Source organism: Larimichthys crocea, chromosome III (assembly GCF_000972845.2).
Source record: "Larimichthys crocea isolate SSNF chromosome III, L_crocea_2.0, whole genome shotgun sequence".
In the NCBI taxonomy this organism is placed as follows: domain Eukaryota; kingdom Metazoa; phylum Chordata; class Actinopteri; family Sciaenidae; genus Larimichthys; species Larimichthys crocea.
Genome location: NC_040013.1, coordinates 30,209,895 through 30,226,453, shown reverse-complemented (window position 1 = coordinate 30,226,453; position 16,559 = coordinate 30,209,895). Strand labels below are relative to the sequence as shown.

At 39.6% G+C, this 16,559-nt stretch overlaps 1 protein-coding gene across 6 annotated transcripts in view; it reads left to right on the top strand.

The window, feature by feature from the left end:
• Positions 1–16,559, top strand: part of pdlim5a (PDZ and LIM domain 5a) — a 63,173-nt gene that overhangs the window by 24,906 nt on the left and 21,708 nt on the right. For 4 of the 6 annotated variants that reach the window (XM_010732487.3, XM_010732484.3, XM_019259914.2 and 1 more), the window contains exon 4: positions 14,072–14,111. In XM_010732487.3, coding sequence (XP_010730789.1) covers positions 14,072–14,111 — 40 coding nt within the window. Of the gene's footprint in view, positions 1–14,071; positions 14,112–14,776; positions 15,226–16,559 lie in introns of all 6 variants that reach the window. The other 2 variants (XM_010732483.3, XM_010732482.3) reach the window with 1 other exon arrangement.

Genomic DNA, 16,559 nt, shown 5'->3' with positions numbered 1-16,559 from the left:
TTTCCATCTGCTTCACTTTATCTCAGGATGACCATTGCACAGCAGAGAGCACAGACAAATTGTTCATGGTTCGTTCTACTCCTACATCTCAGCATATATATATCTCATCTGTATTTGGCTACGGCTACGTGTCTGGCGTAGTGTTGGCTGTAAGTCTGTCACTTTATCATTGTGTGATTGGGTTCAAAATGCTATAGGTTTCATATGGCCTATCTGTAAAATAAAATGTAGTGATGATTCCTTTCCTGCATGACTAGAATTGCACTAAAAGAATAAATAGTAATGGCGACATGACTAGTTACTGATCTGACATGTTTATTATTTTACATTTCAACGTCTGCTTAAGTTTTTCTTCTGTCTAGGAATGCACTCTGTATTGTTGTGTTAATAATAGCTCTCAAAACACATACACACACACACACTTTTGGTCCATGACCTTAGGAACCTTTGTGACTTTCTGTCAAACAGTGTCAGTGTGTGTATGCAGCTCTCCTGCTAACAAGTTTAAATACTGAAAGAAGCAGGAAAAGAAAGAAGGAAGGATGGAAAAAGCTAAAAGAATTCAAAGGGAGGCAAATGGAAGTAACAGCATGGCAGAGAGATGAAAGAGAGACACATAAACAGTGATAGAGATGGATTCTCCACGGCGGACAGTTTTTGATCAACTTGGTTGCCATCTGCAGTTTTTCTAAACCATGCATCAGCCGGCTTGATGGCACCACGCGAGAATGTTAAAACATCACTGCTCCATGTTTAGATTCATAGATATCCATAAAGTTTTACTGTGAGATTACTTATGCACAGCTGTGGAAAAAATGCAGCAGAGTTTCTGGGAAATTTCTTTTTTTCAATGAAGACTTTTTTCCGTTTTTATCTTCAGTGTCAAACTGAATTCCATTTGATGAGACCTAGAAAAACAACTAATATCTTGTTAGCTAGACAGCCCTTTTTTACTGTGAACGAGATATCAGACACATGTGGAGCAGATGTGTTCGACACACACACACACACACACACACACACACACACACACACAGAATGAATACACACTAGACTGACAAAAAGCTGGTTGGTAAGGTTTTAGGACATTCCACTGAGCCTCTTCAGTCTTTCTAGCAAATAAGAACAGATGGGTGACAATGTATCAAATCCTTGGAATTTGTATGTGTGACTAACTTGCAACAGCAGATCTGTTTTTTTAAATGAACAATATGTCTGCAAAGTTGCAAAATGTTAAATCTTTTTGTTGCGACTAACGCATGATTAATTTTTTTTATGATTATGGCATTTACTTTGTTAACATTTAACCTAACCATCCTTTCTTAACCTTTTTTTGCATAAACCTAACCACACACTGAAGTCACCAGTCTGCAGTGCCCAACAATCAACTCCCACAGACACTGGCACGCGGTATAGTAGCACAGGAACAGAACATAATCCAGGCACCAATTACATTCCCCATCAAAATAATTAGGAAAACAAATTAGTAGTATATTAATGTAATTACATGGAGACGTGATTGCAGTGGAATAGTTTGTCCGGGAGGGGTCAACAGCACAGGATAAGGTTAAAGGAACAAGAAGAAGTGGAAGAAGAAGGACAGAAAATGGAAAAAACAGTCAGGAGAATAATAGAATTTGAACTAACGTGAAGTTTAAGGGATTGAAGTAAACGCTATGGGAATGGAGCGGGGCTTAACATTTAGAAGTTTCCAAGGAATTACAAACGCAGAAGCACGTTTCCTGCAAAACCAGGCTTTGTCCTGAAGCAGTCCCACTAGTATAGTGCAATCACAACATTTCAACACTTAAATTAGCCTCTTCAACAATGTAATTATTCTCTTGAGAGGCACACAAAAGTATTAAACTGTTCATTTCAACCAATCATCTTGTGCCTCAACAAAACCACCTTTGTATTTCACTGCTACGCACTTTAAGTGCCAGTGTCTGGTTAAATGCTTTATTCCCCGCAGTGAAGCCTTTTTTTTCAAAGCCCATTTGACTTTTTAATGGGTCTGTGTGTGTTTGGGTGTTTTTCGCTAGTAAGGGCACAGTTTCAAGGTCTTGATGTGTTTGTGGGAGTTAAACTGAAAGACAGTTGACCTGATGCACTCACCCGCATGTACCTAGGCACATCACAGTACGCTGCAACTGAATGCTCGATTTGAATAAACAAGCTATCACGCGAAGAAGAAAGGTTTCAAAGCAGCTTTTGTGTAGCGCTGAGTTAATTGGTTCCACTTCTCTTTTTATATCAGAATGGAGATCTCACCCTGTTGAAAGACCTCAAACAGGATAATTACAGTGTTCGCCGAGCCTATTCTTCATGACTGAATGTCTCAATGCCGGAGCTGTCACATTTATAATAGTGGAGTCTTATGTATTCATGTAAAAAGCCACAAGGACAGGCCATAATAAGTCATGGATAAACACTCAGATCTCGGATCTCTTGTGTGGTAATGCTGGTTTGAGACGCTGTGGTGTTGTTTTGCTGCGGTGGCACTGATTTACGAACCCCCATCCATATTCACAAACATCCATCAGTCAGCGAGGACATTTAGCTCACCTCAGCACTCTGTATATTGCACACATTTGTTTGCATGCAACAACATACATGCAAAGTAAGGCAGAGAACTGAATATTTATCTTACACACACACACACACACACACACACACACATAGACAAGGATACATGCAGAGATCTCATGACAGCTGCTTCAGTTATTTTGAGTCTGGAAGTTGGCTCTGGGTATCTGGTTATGGGGTTGGGTAAGGGAAGTTTGTGCAGGGCTGGGGTATACGTTTTCGTTTTGTTTACATTGCGTTCTCTTAATAGAGTCAACGAGAGCCACCGGTTGTACATGCAAACGCTGCTTGTGCACAGCTACGTGCCCAACAAACACGGGCACACACACATGTGCATAAACTAGAGATGTGCGTTTACCTTAGTCTGCAGCTGCATCGTACACCATTGATATATTGGCATGGTCACTGTCTACTGTGTTAACTTCACAAACGGACACACATCTGTCCAAGACATGTAATAGATTTTTTTTGCTTGTGATGAAGTTATCATTGGAATGAAATCTCAAATTGTCCGTGTGCACAAACGGGACTAATGACCCTTCATAATATCAGAAATATGAGAAAGTATCAGTTACATAATTTGTTATTTGATGCATTGGACCAGGTATAAGTTACTTATTTGTAGACAAGACAAATGATCAAATAAAATGTTGTATTGCCTGTTTTTAGCATGCACATGGAAACCCAGAATGGATGGCATGCTTACTTGGAACTGGTTTTCGAGGGAAAAGATAATTGGTATTGGTATTGGAATCTGCTATTTACAAAAGATGGAGACCATGCTGAAAAAAAACCCACACAAAAACAGAACAAGGAAATACAACTTTCCACGAAGGGGCATGTAGAGCTAAATATTTCACGACATTGAAAAAGAAAAGTGTAGATAAGAGTACATTGACAAGCGTTCCTATAAGACCTATAAGAGAACCTACCACAATGAACTCAACTGGTAGTGGAATTCCTTGTTAGAGGTACATAGTAAATTACTTCTGTATTGCGATGTATAAAAATGTTTTATGGTTTTTGCAGCAAAGCTTCATCATCCAAACCTTCTTTGACCAGGCTGAGAAACCTCAGTGATAAACTCAAACTTTAGAGCTCTCACTAATGTTGCTGCACAGAATTGCTCAAGAGTTGAACTAGAGGCCAAGGAGAAGATATCAAGACCCCTGGACGAGCAGCAGGTTTTGAAATCAGTTTGTCATAGTGGCCAAACCATGTAATAACAAGAATGGCATTTGTCACAAGGGGCCACAAGAGAAACTTTTTCCCCCATTAGCTTACATTGTAAAAGAAGCGACTGTAAAACGGTGAATCTGACCCGGAAAATAACTTGTTTCACTATCAGAATTTGATCCATTTGGTCCAATAACATGCCTCTATAGCCTCTATGGGCCTCACAATGCAGAAGCATATGCAGAAGATCTGGGTAATTTTATGTCTGGAAATCAAAAGTTTTTTGGCTTCATGCACCACTCAGCAGCTTCCATAAGAATGATTGTCAACCCGCCTCCGACACTGTATCCAGTCTTCAGTACCAATCCATAGAATACATTTTTAAACTCGTGTGTGGTTATGGCCGGCTATTTTCCATGACAAGAGCCTCTGAGAAAACTTGTCAAATTGTGGGATATACCAGTACAACAAGTATAGTGATGATACTGATACAATATTGACACCCACAACAGACCTAAGGCCAGATGTTTTGGAAAACACTTCCTGTTCCAGCTGTGAATCATTTTGACGGGCAGGCTGTCTTAGTGCTGAGTGCTGGATACAGCTACAGTATGGTCTGTCGTTTTTTCTTCTGTTTGATGTACAGTGTTGATTCTGTTTTCACTTTGTTATGGCCAGTTGTACTATTTTTCCACAACATAACTCGAATATAATTTGTCAAAATGTGGAATATACATAAAGTATAGTACTGGCTTGATCAGTCAGAACTTTTGAGACTTGAACTGTCGCTGCAGGAATTCACAACTCAAACTCAAATCCTCTCTCTGCTCTCTGCACAGCTGCCATTGTCACTTACTTGACTCTGATATTTGCCAGAGATGTTCCAAAGCCAAGAGAGCTAAACTGGGCTCACCTGTCTCTGTCCTTCACTGGTCTGTAGTATTTGCCAAAGATCATCTAAAACTGATGGCCATCATCTTTGGCTGGGCTTGTAGTATTCACCAGTAATATCATAATACCAAGAGAATGCAGCTACAGCTAGACACACCTGTCTCTGCCTGTCTCTTGCAAGTCTGTTGTTTTTGCCAAAACAAATCCCAAGAACAGGGGTCTGTCAAGGTAGCCCACAGAAATTCTTAGGCCAAGAACATTGCGTTGAGCTCATCTGTCTCTGCTTTTTTAATTTTTCTCTGTTATTAGCCAAATATATCTTAATGTAAGCCAAGAACCCTCATCTTTAGGCCAGCCAGCATTGTTGAATGATACCCAAATGGGCAGCTGGAAGAGTGTGAAAAATCATCGGGACTGATTAGAAGAGAGAAACAAGAAGCTACATTTCATAAGCGCTGAGTAATTGCTTTAAATTAGTTTCAGGGTGTAAGGCGCAGTGAGAACATAAACTGTAGACTCAGCACTTCTGTTCCAAATAAAATAAATAAAACGTCCAATCATAGTCACAAATGGCTCTATAATAAATTGTAATCAACATGTTTTGAAACTTATGTCCCAGACACAATTTGCCATCTTTTCGTCGTTCTCACATTAAGCTGTAGGTCCCCTGTGTTATCAGTTCCGACTGGCCTGGATAGATTTAAATTCATCCAAATGACTCACTGTGTATATATTTTTGTCTTGATTTAATTATATAATCATCTGACATGTTCAACTCTGTCAGAGAGTGTTATCCTAAGGAGCACATCTGTGTGTCTTTTCAGGTCACAAATACTGTATGTATCTGTCTTACTGTTGTTCTACCTCGTGCACTCTCATCCCTCCCCGTCATTTTTCCACCATTATCCTCTTCAGGCTCATACGTTGGAAAAAAAAAGAAAAGAAGAAGCTGAGGGGATTCAGATATTTGTTCAGTGTCAGAGCCAAGATAGTTTTATGGTCACTGTCGTATCAGTGTTGTCTAAGTTTATAAGACACGTGACTCTTAGTGCCAATGTGTGTGTCTAAAAGAACGAGAAAGTGAAAAAATGGGCAAGGTAAATAGAAACAGACAGCAGAGGATCAGAAATAAGATGGAAAAATATGAAAGAAAGTAAAAAATAAGCCAGTAAATTTTGCATCTCTGTAAGTGAATCCCTATGAGTGGTACTGACGCACATTGGTAGCCATAACCCTCTCAACAGACCTAAGGCCAGATGTTTTGGAAAACACTTCCTGGTCCAGCTGTGGATCATTTTGACGGGCAGGCTGTCTCAGTGCTGAGTGCTGGACGCAGCTGCAGCACTGTCTCTTTAGTCTGCCTTTCTTTCTTCTGTTTGATGTACTGTGTTGATTTTGTTTTTGCTGCCTTAAAAAAAAGTAGCTGTGAGCTGCCAGAGAAAAATAAAGCAACTGTAAAGTAGACAGCACTGGAATTATAAGACAATAAAACTTGCTTCCCCCCTCTGTTGCTTACATTAAATATAGATTTTAGATTCAGGTCTCGAGTCCACTGTTTATTCTCCTGCTGAATGCACAGTGTTGATGTAATAAGTGCGTAAGTACATAATTTGAGACCATAGTTCAGTGCTGGATAGATCTTACAAAATACAACACTAGAGGCTAGTTAATCTTGAATCACTGCTGTAATTCATCCCATTTGGGGCCCTCTAGAATTATGTGGATGTCCTCATTCAGTTTGGGCCCCCCTGTACCATTGGTTTCCCTTACGGAGCCCCAGCATGTACCGAGTTTGCCTCCAAGGCAGAGATTCCTAAACTCCTGCCCAGGACCCACACTTGAAACAATGCAGTAATCTTCATCTGAGTCTCATGAAATCACACCAGGGCTGTAGTTGCATTGGGTTTAACCTGTGTTGTGCAATTTCAGAAACACAGTTTAGGATGGATTTTAAATGAGTTTGACAGCACGGACATGACCCTGATAAACCCAGATTTGCTCTGGGGATCTGGTCTGTTGTTTCTCTGCTCTATAGGTTGTATGGTTCTGGTCAAGATTGTCAAAACGTGTTTGTCAATCAGCTACAGTGAGAAAGAAAGCTGCGTTATGTCTTTACTTTATGTAGGTGTGTGTGTGTTTGCAGGGTGGAAATGTCTAGTAAGTCTTTCGCAAACAAGCTGGCTACATTCCAGCCACGGTCCATGGACTCATTAGTTTATTCAATTACACTTTAAATCTTTTAAACGGTGATGGCAACGTTCAGTGTGGGAGTTGCCATGAAGTGTTTACAGAGGTATGGCAGGGCATTTTCAGGTCAAGAGTCATTAACAATGAGTTAAAAATGCTTCAAACATGCCGGATTGTGTTGCAAGATTGTGGGAATACGTGCAGATTTGTGTTCTGTTATTTGGGTGTGTGACTGCATGCCAGTTCATGTTTGTGTCCATCTTGTCCCTGTGACTGTGTGTCTCTTCAGTGCCTCAGCTTCTCTGTTTATGTGTACAGTTTTTTTTTACTTCTTGGTCAGTCTGCTGTGAAGCAAGGCTGTAAAAGTTTAAATTAGATCTCACTAGACAACACAGGACTCAAGTACAGTTTTACTGCCCCTTGACTCGAGAGACGGTTCAAGCACTCCCTCCTATAGACACTACAGTTAAACCAAACCCTGAAACAACAGTTGCATTATTGTTTCACATAAAAAGGAAAACATCTGTCCTCTGCCTTTAAAAGATGTATATTTGTATGAATTATAAACTTACATAAAATCACTTTTATGATCTTTGGAAAACATCTACGAAGAATGTCATGCTGTAAAAATACCTAGACTTTTCATCTGTTTAACTACCTTAAATTATGTGAAATTTGGTGTGCTACTGGATGTATGCGCCACAGCAGTAACTCTTCTTCTTCTACTGCCGTAAAAATGTCCATACATTGCATGCAGTTATACAAGTTGTAAGATTTTACAGCTTTTTCTCTCAAATATATGTCTTCTCCACCCCTTTTATTAACTGTTTAATGGACTTCATGTCTCGATTGTCCAAACCCAGTTAAGCGTGTAATATGTATAGCAGCATAATCCAGTTCTTGCGCCTCATATTTTTGATTTTTAACTTATTGTCACACCTTTTTTCATGCATTTTGTTTTGTCTTACAACCATTTTTTAGTCAAGACAAGATAGCTGGTCTGTTACTGTCTGTTACTGTGCAGTGAGGATTTAGTTATAGAAGTCCTGTGCTCTGTTGCGGTTTTGATGCAGTAGTGTTGACCTTCAGGCTGTTGGAGACATTGTCTTCATTCTCCTGCCCTGGCGGGGTTCAACTTAATGTGCCTGTTTCCTCTTATGCTCTGCTTTTAAGACTCCTGAGGGTACCAGTTCACTGCTGTGTGCCGTTGTTAGAAAGTGAACTGCGTGTTTGATGTTACGTTACCACAGGAAACACCACATTGGATGGTATGGCGATTTTTGTCAGTTGCCATAACATCAACAAGACACAGCTAGAAGTGTGAGAGCCTGTTTCATGAAAACCACAGTGGATTCGTACCCTCACGGTTTTTGTCTAGACGTATTGATCTGTGGCAGAGGATTAAAAAAAAAAGCACAAACAACACATTTCGAACATAACACTTTCATCTCTGCCTACATGTGTAGCTCATTGAAACGAAAGCAGATTTTTTTTGTTGTGCTTGCAACTACAATTGTTCAAGTTGATTTAATTGAGTAATGTTTTTATAGTGAAACTGCTCCAATTTTAACATATCTTGTTCCTTCGTTCTGGTCAGTGTCAAAACTTCTTTTTAAGTTCTCATGTGATGTCATGCTGAGCAGAAAAGCCTGTCAAGGCCTCTGTGGAGAGAAGTAGTGGATAAGGAACGGGGAGGATCACACACACACATACACACATGTACTAAACATACAGACCCACAGCTTACATGTACTGTGGGTGACCCCTATCTCCTATGGTCTTGCCCAGTGTGAGCACTGATAAAGACAGGCAGACTCAGCTTCCAGATCTATTTAAAGCTTCACTTCTAGATAAACTCACACACTGGTCTTGAAATAACAGAGGAATAACACAGTTGTTTTTGGATTTGAACACACCAGCAGAGGAATGTTACACCGGCGTGTGAAATCATGAGATATAGTCTTTGTTCACTCATCATCTGTCTTTTTCTCTTTCATTATACACTGACCACCTCTCCCTCTATAGGCCCACTACACACATTTACACACTTAGTGCTGACACCCAAATGCTGAACCACACGTGGCAATAATTCTGCCAGTCACTCTGTTCTGTTCTTACTTGGTGCCCTGGCATTCCCTCCTGGTCACGTTGGTCTGTCTGCTTCAGTTTAAGGTAAAATTACAAAAACCCTGAAACCAAACCAGCCCACTCTTTCCCCTCTTTTTTTCCTAATAAGGCACAGAAAAAGAAATAAATAGACAAGAGCTCAGAGTGTGTGTCCCACCTTTGGGAATGACGACTGCATACATTTTACAGGGCTTTGTTTCAATAATCATTATCACTTTTGTTTAAAAAAAAAAAAGGGTGACCTCATTCCCAGGAAAGAGAAAAAAAGGGTCCTGAAAGGCAGGAAGGACTAAGTAAGAAGAGGAGAGTGAGATAACAACAAGGGTGAAGATTTCTTTTAGTTAAGACTGAAAAACAAAGTGGAAGCTATGTTTTAAGTAAGTTGTCCTAGGACACAGTTGTGCCTGTACATAAATTACCAAGCTCTCTGATTTACACAGTGAAGGAGGAAGTGTCTCCGTCTCTGAATCATGTGTTTCATATTTTAGTCTGTTCCTGGAGCCCAATGAAAGAAAAAACAAGTTTGAACTTATCAAGACATTGCTATTAAAATTTCACTATAGAGGTCTACCTACTTAAAGTTAAAGTGAAACAAAAGAGAAAAAAAAACGAATTGAATTTTTTTTTTAAATGAAAAGTTTAAAGAACACTTTTCTTTTTTTTAAAAAAAAAATTGGATTTATTTGTTTAATATTGAGTTTAAACTCCAACCCCAGTTGGATAAGATCACTCCCTTGTGCTTTTCAGGAATGCAGAGATTTACAACAAAAACACACAAGAGCTGCCAAAAAATGTTTCACCAAGACAAATTAGGTGTAAATCTGAGATAAGATCTTGGCTCTTGAATAAAAACTGAATTTGAGGCAAACCGGACCACAGACACAATTCATAAATACAATACAATATTCAGAAATGTCTGACGTGCAGTTTATCTAAGAATAGAGCTGGACACAAATCCTGTGTGCTTATTTGCAGGTGCAGATGCTGCAGACTGTACAAGCTCGTCCTTGTAGTCTGTGTTATTGCACTACCTCAGTAGTTCCTGGGCCAAGCCGTCATGCCTGAAATCGCTGTCACCACACCCTGCATAATACATCATTGTGTGTGTATGTGTATTGTGTCTGTGTGTGTGCATGTCAACTGGCCTTTGTCTGTCACTACTTTTAATGATTCTGTCATACAAATGGCAGCACACTTCATTAAAGACCTGGCTTATACTGAAATACAATGATGTTTGTGTAGCTGTTTAAATGAGGCAGATATGATTGCAAGGTGTTATATGTAGCTATTTGGTGTGTGTGTGTATATATATTTTTTGTGCATAAACAAAAACTGGTCTGGTGGAAAATGGAAAACACATTTTATGAGAGGTCACACACATGGAGGCATTATGTGACATTTCAAGACATGTATATCTTGAATGTGTGTTTGCGCCTGTATTTGTGTTTGTATAGTAAAGTATAGAGTGTGTGTTCGGTTTGTAATGGCGTTAGTAACTGTTCCCAGTCAGCTACACCTCCACCTTAACCACTCCTGCTTCTTGACCAGCCCCTCTGTTTTCAGACATAAAATCACACACAGCCAACAATGTCTTATTGATTCAGTATGGCTGGTTGCTTGCTGGTGAAACTGATGGCGTGTCAGGGCACAGCCCTGGAAACATCGGTCAATGATCTCACTCGAGTAAGAATAGACCAGAGAGATTAAACACAAATGCACAACTGAGAACATAGAACAGCCGCGAGGCCACAGATGATTTGAGAGGAGATGAAGAAGAGACGGCATCCTCCTCTTCATGACAGATCAATTTACTGTAATACATTAAATCTGAAATGAGACTCAAAGCAGGGTAACAGGCCTCTATAGGGCCACAGTAAAACAGAATATGCCATTGGAAAGAAGATGTGATGCTCTTAAAGTCCAAACTAACATCAGATGAGGAAACTGAGATAAAATTACTTCCAGAGTAATTGAAGATAACAGAGGAACTCCACAGTTAAATGCAATTTAACATTCAGCTAAAATATTAACAGTTGTATCGAAAACGGAACGTTTTTACATCACAAAGTTTATAATATACTGCAGGACTGGATTGCATTATTTTGTAAGATGTCCTGCTGTTTTGTTCATTCTCTATAAATTCCCAATTGTTGAAGAAAGTGGAAACAGAACAGAGCAAACAGCCTATGAAAGCATGCTGTCAATGTTTTGTAAAAGCTTATGTATCTCCCAAAAAATAATTAACAAGGAAAACATTACAAATCAGACCAAGGAAACTAAGAAAACATACTAAATCTTTTATATGTACGCAAACCCAGATGACCAATACTCAAAGGGAAGTATAATAAATATTACCATAAATGACAAAATATGGAAATATGTTTAAGTGCTACCACTGTGACCACAGCGAGCACTCGGATGTGGCGAGGTATCAAAGCAAAACCAGAATAGCTGTCGCCGCAAAGAATTGCTGGGGAAACTCACAGACTCACAGTTACACAAACAGACCGATCGCAATATAACATAAAACTTCCATGTACATGAAACACAGACACATGAAGCCTGACAGTTAACATGCAACATGCAGACGTATTAAAGAACACACACATGAACATGTACAGCCCACACGTGGTGTGTAGGATGCAGACATATAAAATGCCATGTTTGTCACTGTCACACTGTCAGCGTCTTTATTGCATCCACTTACTCTCTGACCCTCACACATTTGAGCTATGGAGAGACATTCCTGTGGCAAAGTGTTTGATATGGTGCTGTAAGAGCCTCTTGTTCCTCTGCTGTAAGGGATGTCACTGGTCAACAAAAGCCTCATATTTGGGTGTCATATTTTTTATTTCTGTATTTCTGTTATATTTCTATAAACGTTGGTGTCTGCTGTTTTAATGTGTGCAGCATAAACACATTTTCTCTGAGGCTCAGTTGACACTGACAGCTACTTACGTTTCAGGGAGACCAGCCTGGACTGTTACAACTATCATGAGTCTTCCCAAGGTCATGCCAAGACCCGGGAACATAGAATGCATTTTAATAAAACATTAGGTCTTTTGTTTTTGAGCCTAAAATTGACTACAAATCCTCAGAGTAAAGGTTTGAGAGCCTTTGAGTTAACTCTGGTTCTCATTCAGTTTTTAGCAGGCCTCTTTTTTCCCCCCCTCCTCTCACCATATGACCCCAACACATTTCCATGTCGGTGTTTCCAGTTATAGCCGCAGTGTAATCGAGGCTACAGCACACAGCAATGATGCTGACGTATTTGAAATACCTACTTGATGCCCTGGTGTTCTCCTTCCTACTCTGTGTGCCTCACACATGTCCAAGCCATTGGTTGCGCAAGTGAGATCATTGCTGTCCTCAGATCAGCTTTGATGTAAATGAACCCTTGGTATTGCATTGGTTGCATTGGGTACTTGTCAGACTATTGACAGTATAGCGTGCCTAGGGAAACCCACAGGGCAGTCTTACTGAGCCAAAACAGTGGTTGTTTGTCTCAAGTGATATTGGGAATATTCTTTAAAACTTTGGCAATTGCTCAGTTTTGGTTGTGCCTTCAAAGGCAGTTGGATTTGCAAGATCACAAAATCACGCGAGAATCCATCTTGTCATGCATCAAACTTTGTGCTTGCGTCCAAACCACAGAGGTTTGGACCAATCAGCGTCCTGTGAGAAACCACTGGCAGCTACGAGCACATTTTAACACTAGGTGTGTGTGACAGCGTGTGAAAGGTCTGTATGCTCGAAAAAACAACAACGGTGGCTGCTACTTTGTTGATCTGATTGACTGAAGTTATGAGACAGATGGTTCATCCAATTTTTGAAAGTGACTGATGATTCTGTGTAACACCAGGTTTCCTTCAAAACAGAATTTTTGCCAAGGCAGCGTATATTTTGTCAGTAAAGCTTGTTGGGGACATACCTAGCCTCAAAGTCTCACTTCTAAAAATATGACTTAGATCAGAGGAGATGTATTTTATGGTAATTTTATGGCTTGCTGTGCTGCTTCTGGTGTTAATATCATTTAAGGTCGTCACATCTCATGTCAGAGGAACACGATAGCAGTATCAAGACACTGTCCAAACTACTGGGGAACAAGAAACGGAGAGGAGAGGGCCAATTGTATGAGAAGCTGTATCTGTAGACTGGTGTGTTTCTAGCTACTACGAGGCTGTCAGTTCAAATTTACAGAGGTGAAGGACATGAGCCTCCCTCAGGAAGTTTCACGAAAGGCTGCTCTGCAAGGAATGTGGAGCTGCTGACACTCACACCTCTTCAGTTACTGCACAGTTTATTTAACCTTTAATTTATGTTAACTCATGTATTTTTCTCTTCACATCATGCTCAATCATGTTGTGAATCACACATAATGTGGCTTTAATAAATGGACATAAATGATCAATATATAACTTATATAATCTTCTATTATATTAGTGTTTGAAAGGGTAAATTTTGTACCGGTAAACTGTACTATTACATCCTTATGAACTTAAACCAGGCGGGTCAACTAAGAACACTGGATGAAAAAATATATTTCATATCAGGATGAAGTGTTAAGCTGAGATCACGTCGGAGTAAATTTAACAGTGTGGCAGGCATGTTCCTCAGATGACCTTTAGGGGAGCTCATTGCTCAATGTGGCATCAAGAGAGTATCAAGAGTATCAAACACCAACAGTATCAGATTAATTCAGGCCTTTATAGACTAAAAACAGCTGCCTTCAAAAGCACACGTACATTGAAAGAGACCACATATTTCAACCATAGCAACTTAGGTTTCATAGTGAGTTGGATTTTGTCTGAGCTGCTGACAGAACCCTTTCAGTGTTAGTCTCTATGTTGAGAGCTCAGGTTTAGTCATAATTTACCACAACCACAATTTCTTTTAACCTCAGTAGGATCAGAAAATTTAACAGTATGGCCTTTGCAGTTTTGAATGGCTCTATAAATTTAAGCATGCTTTTGAAAAGCTTGAGTGCTTGAGTACTTTTTCAGACATTTTTTTCAAAGGAAATATTGAAATGAAAAATAATAATTGAGGTTGAGCAACCACAGCTTATTCACTTTCTTTTTCCTTTCTTCCTCTCTTCTTCAAGGGCCGCCAGTGTTCCTAAACCTCCTCCTGTGGCACCAAAGGTACCGTAACACAGCATGCTGTTGAAGGAACATAAAATTATATACACTTGAGTGCACAGCATGTAAAAATCAAAACGTTTTGTTTCATTTTAAAGGCACACCAGGTGGAAAATTAAATTGTGGTCGGATTAATACATTTTAAATCTATAATTTTTTACAGTGTAATAAAACAAATGCAGATCTATAGTTTTGTTCATTTAAAAGGTCTAATCGCTTTGTAATTGGAGTTAAGTGAACAAGACAAAGAATCAAACATTTATTGAATTGACTAATTTGTTAAAAATAAAAAAAAAGTCACCTGGGGTACCATGTTTTAAATGCTTTGAGTACCTTTGACAGACCCTTCTGAAACGACCCCAAACATACATTTTTGCTGCATGAAAACCACCTATGTCTTGATTTGTGTCATGTTTTGCATATTATTTTAGTTATTTTTTGTTATAAATAACAGTTAAGTATACTGATGCTTCCTCATTCACAGAATATTTATAGCAAATCATTTTCCAGCTACTTTTAGATGTACTCAAACTTTATTATATGGACAAATCATTGGCTTTATACAGCCTATGTTCCAAGCACATAAATCCTAATCTGGGAGGCATCAGTATAGTGTGTGCTGTGTTGTGATTTGTTTGTACTTGCATGCTCTTCTCTCATGACGGTAGGACGACAGATCAGACATCATAAAACCAGTGGCCCTCACCCATCCACCTCCGCCATCCCATCCTCAAGCTCACTCCCCCAGCCCGTCCACCGTCCCCTACAATAAAGTCCCCAGACCTTACGGGGTCTGCGGATCAGAGCGCGAATACCCTCTCCCTCCTCCTCCTCCACAGTCCCCTTTTGCTCCCTTCATCCCATCCCCATCCTCTGCCTTCACACCTGCCTCCTCCTTCTCCAGTTTTCCTCCTCCTCCTCCACCTCCACCTCCTGCTTCTTACCCATCCTCTTCCTCCTCCTCCTCCTCCCCCCCTGTCCTCGTTGCACCCCAGCCATCAGTGTATAACACACCAATCAACCTCTACTCCACTGAGAACGCATGTGAGGTGGCCATGGGGCAGAGGCGAGGCCTACTGGAGAGTCAGGGTGGAGCCTTGCCTTTGCAGTCGAATGGGTGAGTGGCGTTTTCTCCAGCCAATCAAACAAAGTCTCATTTTATCTACCTCCGACTTTCTCCACCATGGTTCTGTTCAAGCTGTCTACTATGTCGTTTTTCTTTCTTAAATTTGGCTGTGATTTTACCCTCATAAAGATTGGTACAATTTTAGAAACGACATTCGAAATGCCAATAGAAATACAACGTGTGCAGAAGCCAACTGCATTTTTCAGATGGTGTTTGTTAGCTCTAAGGGAAAAAAAGCTAAATTTAATTACATCACTGTTAATTTCCAAAGTCTGTACTTAGTTTCTGCTTAAGCTAGATGAGTATATAGTTTATAAAAAAAATATGCTTCTGCCATAATTTACAGAGTTGGTGTTTTTCCGAGCCTATTTTCAAGTTTGTTTATTCCAAACAAACTAGCCCCTGATCGGGCTGGCCAGACTTGGAACTTGGAAACTTGAAATCTTGGAATTGATTTTCAAAGTTTTTCCACATCATTAAATCAGACTCACATGTCTGTTGGTGTTTTGTTTCGAGGAGGTAAACATTAAAAAACAGAACATAATACTCTACTCTGTTGCTCGCATTATTCAGATACATGGCTTGAGTTAGTTTACTTATGATCCCTCTGTTTGTAAGTGTTGTTTATTATATTGTTGAAAAGTGACAGTTGCCAAACAGAAATACTGTCACTTATTTGTATTCTGTATCGTGTTAGAGAACTTAAACTACCAGTCTGGAAACAGTGATATGTAAGCAATATACCGTTTATTTACTGAGGGACTGACAGACATTTAATAGCTTGATTCTTGTGATGGAAAACTGGAGAACTGAGAAATGAACATAATAAAACGCTACATTTCGAGGCTGAAATCTTGGACTGTAGGATTTTAAGATACAGCTTAGTTTTTAAATTTTAGATTACAACTAAATCTAAAATATGCCCAGAATCATGGCTGTATGGACTGTTTCACACGTGTAACATATACACAAAATACAATGCCACGAAACAAAACTAAATGTACTCACTCTTCCACTTACTTATGTCTCTGAGGGTATTTTTCTATCTGTTTGTCTTCATTTTATCACAAGTCATTCATGATATTCTATAAAAAAACACACACACAAAAAAAAAAGCCCACATCTTTGCGTCTCCTCTTCTGTGTTTTGTATGCAGGTCAGGTGTCTAAAGTCAGCACTGCATTTAATACATATTAGTGGTTACTAGCACTTAAAGATGATACCGGTACTCTGCTCCTGTGTCTCCTTCATTATCTTTTAATTACTTTGTTCATTTACCATGTTTAATTCCTTCCCCTGCCATCCTTCACACCCAAGCTGCCTTT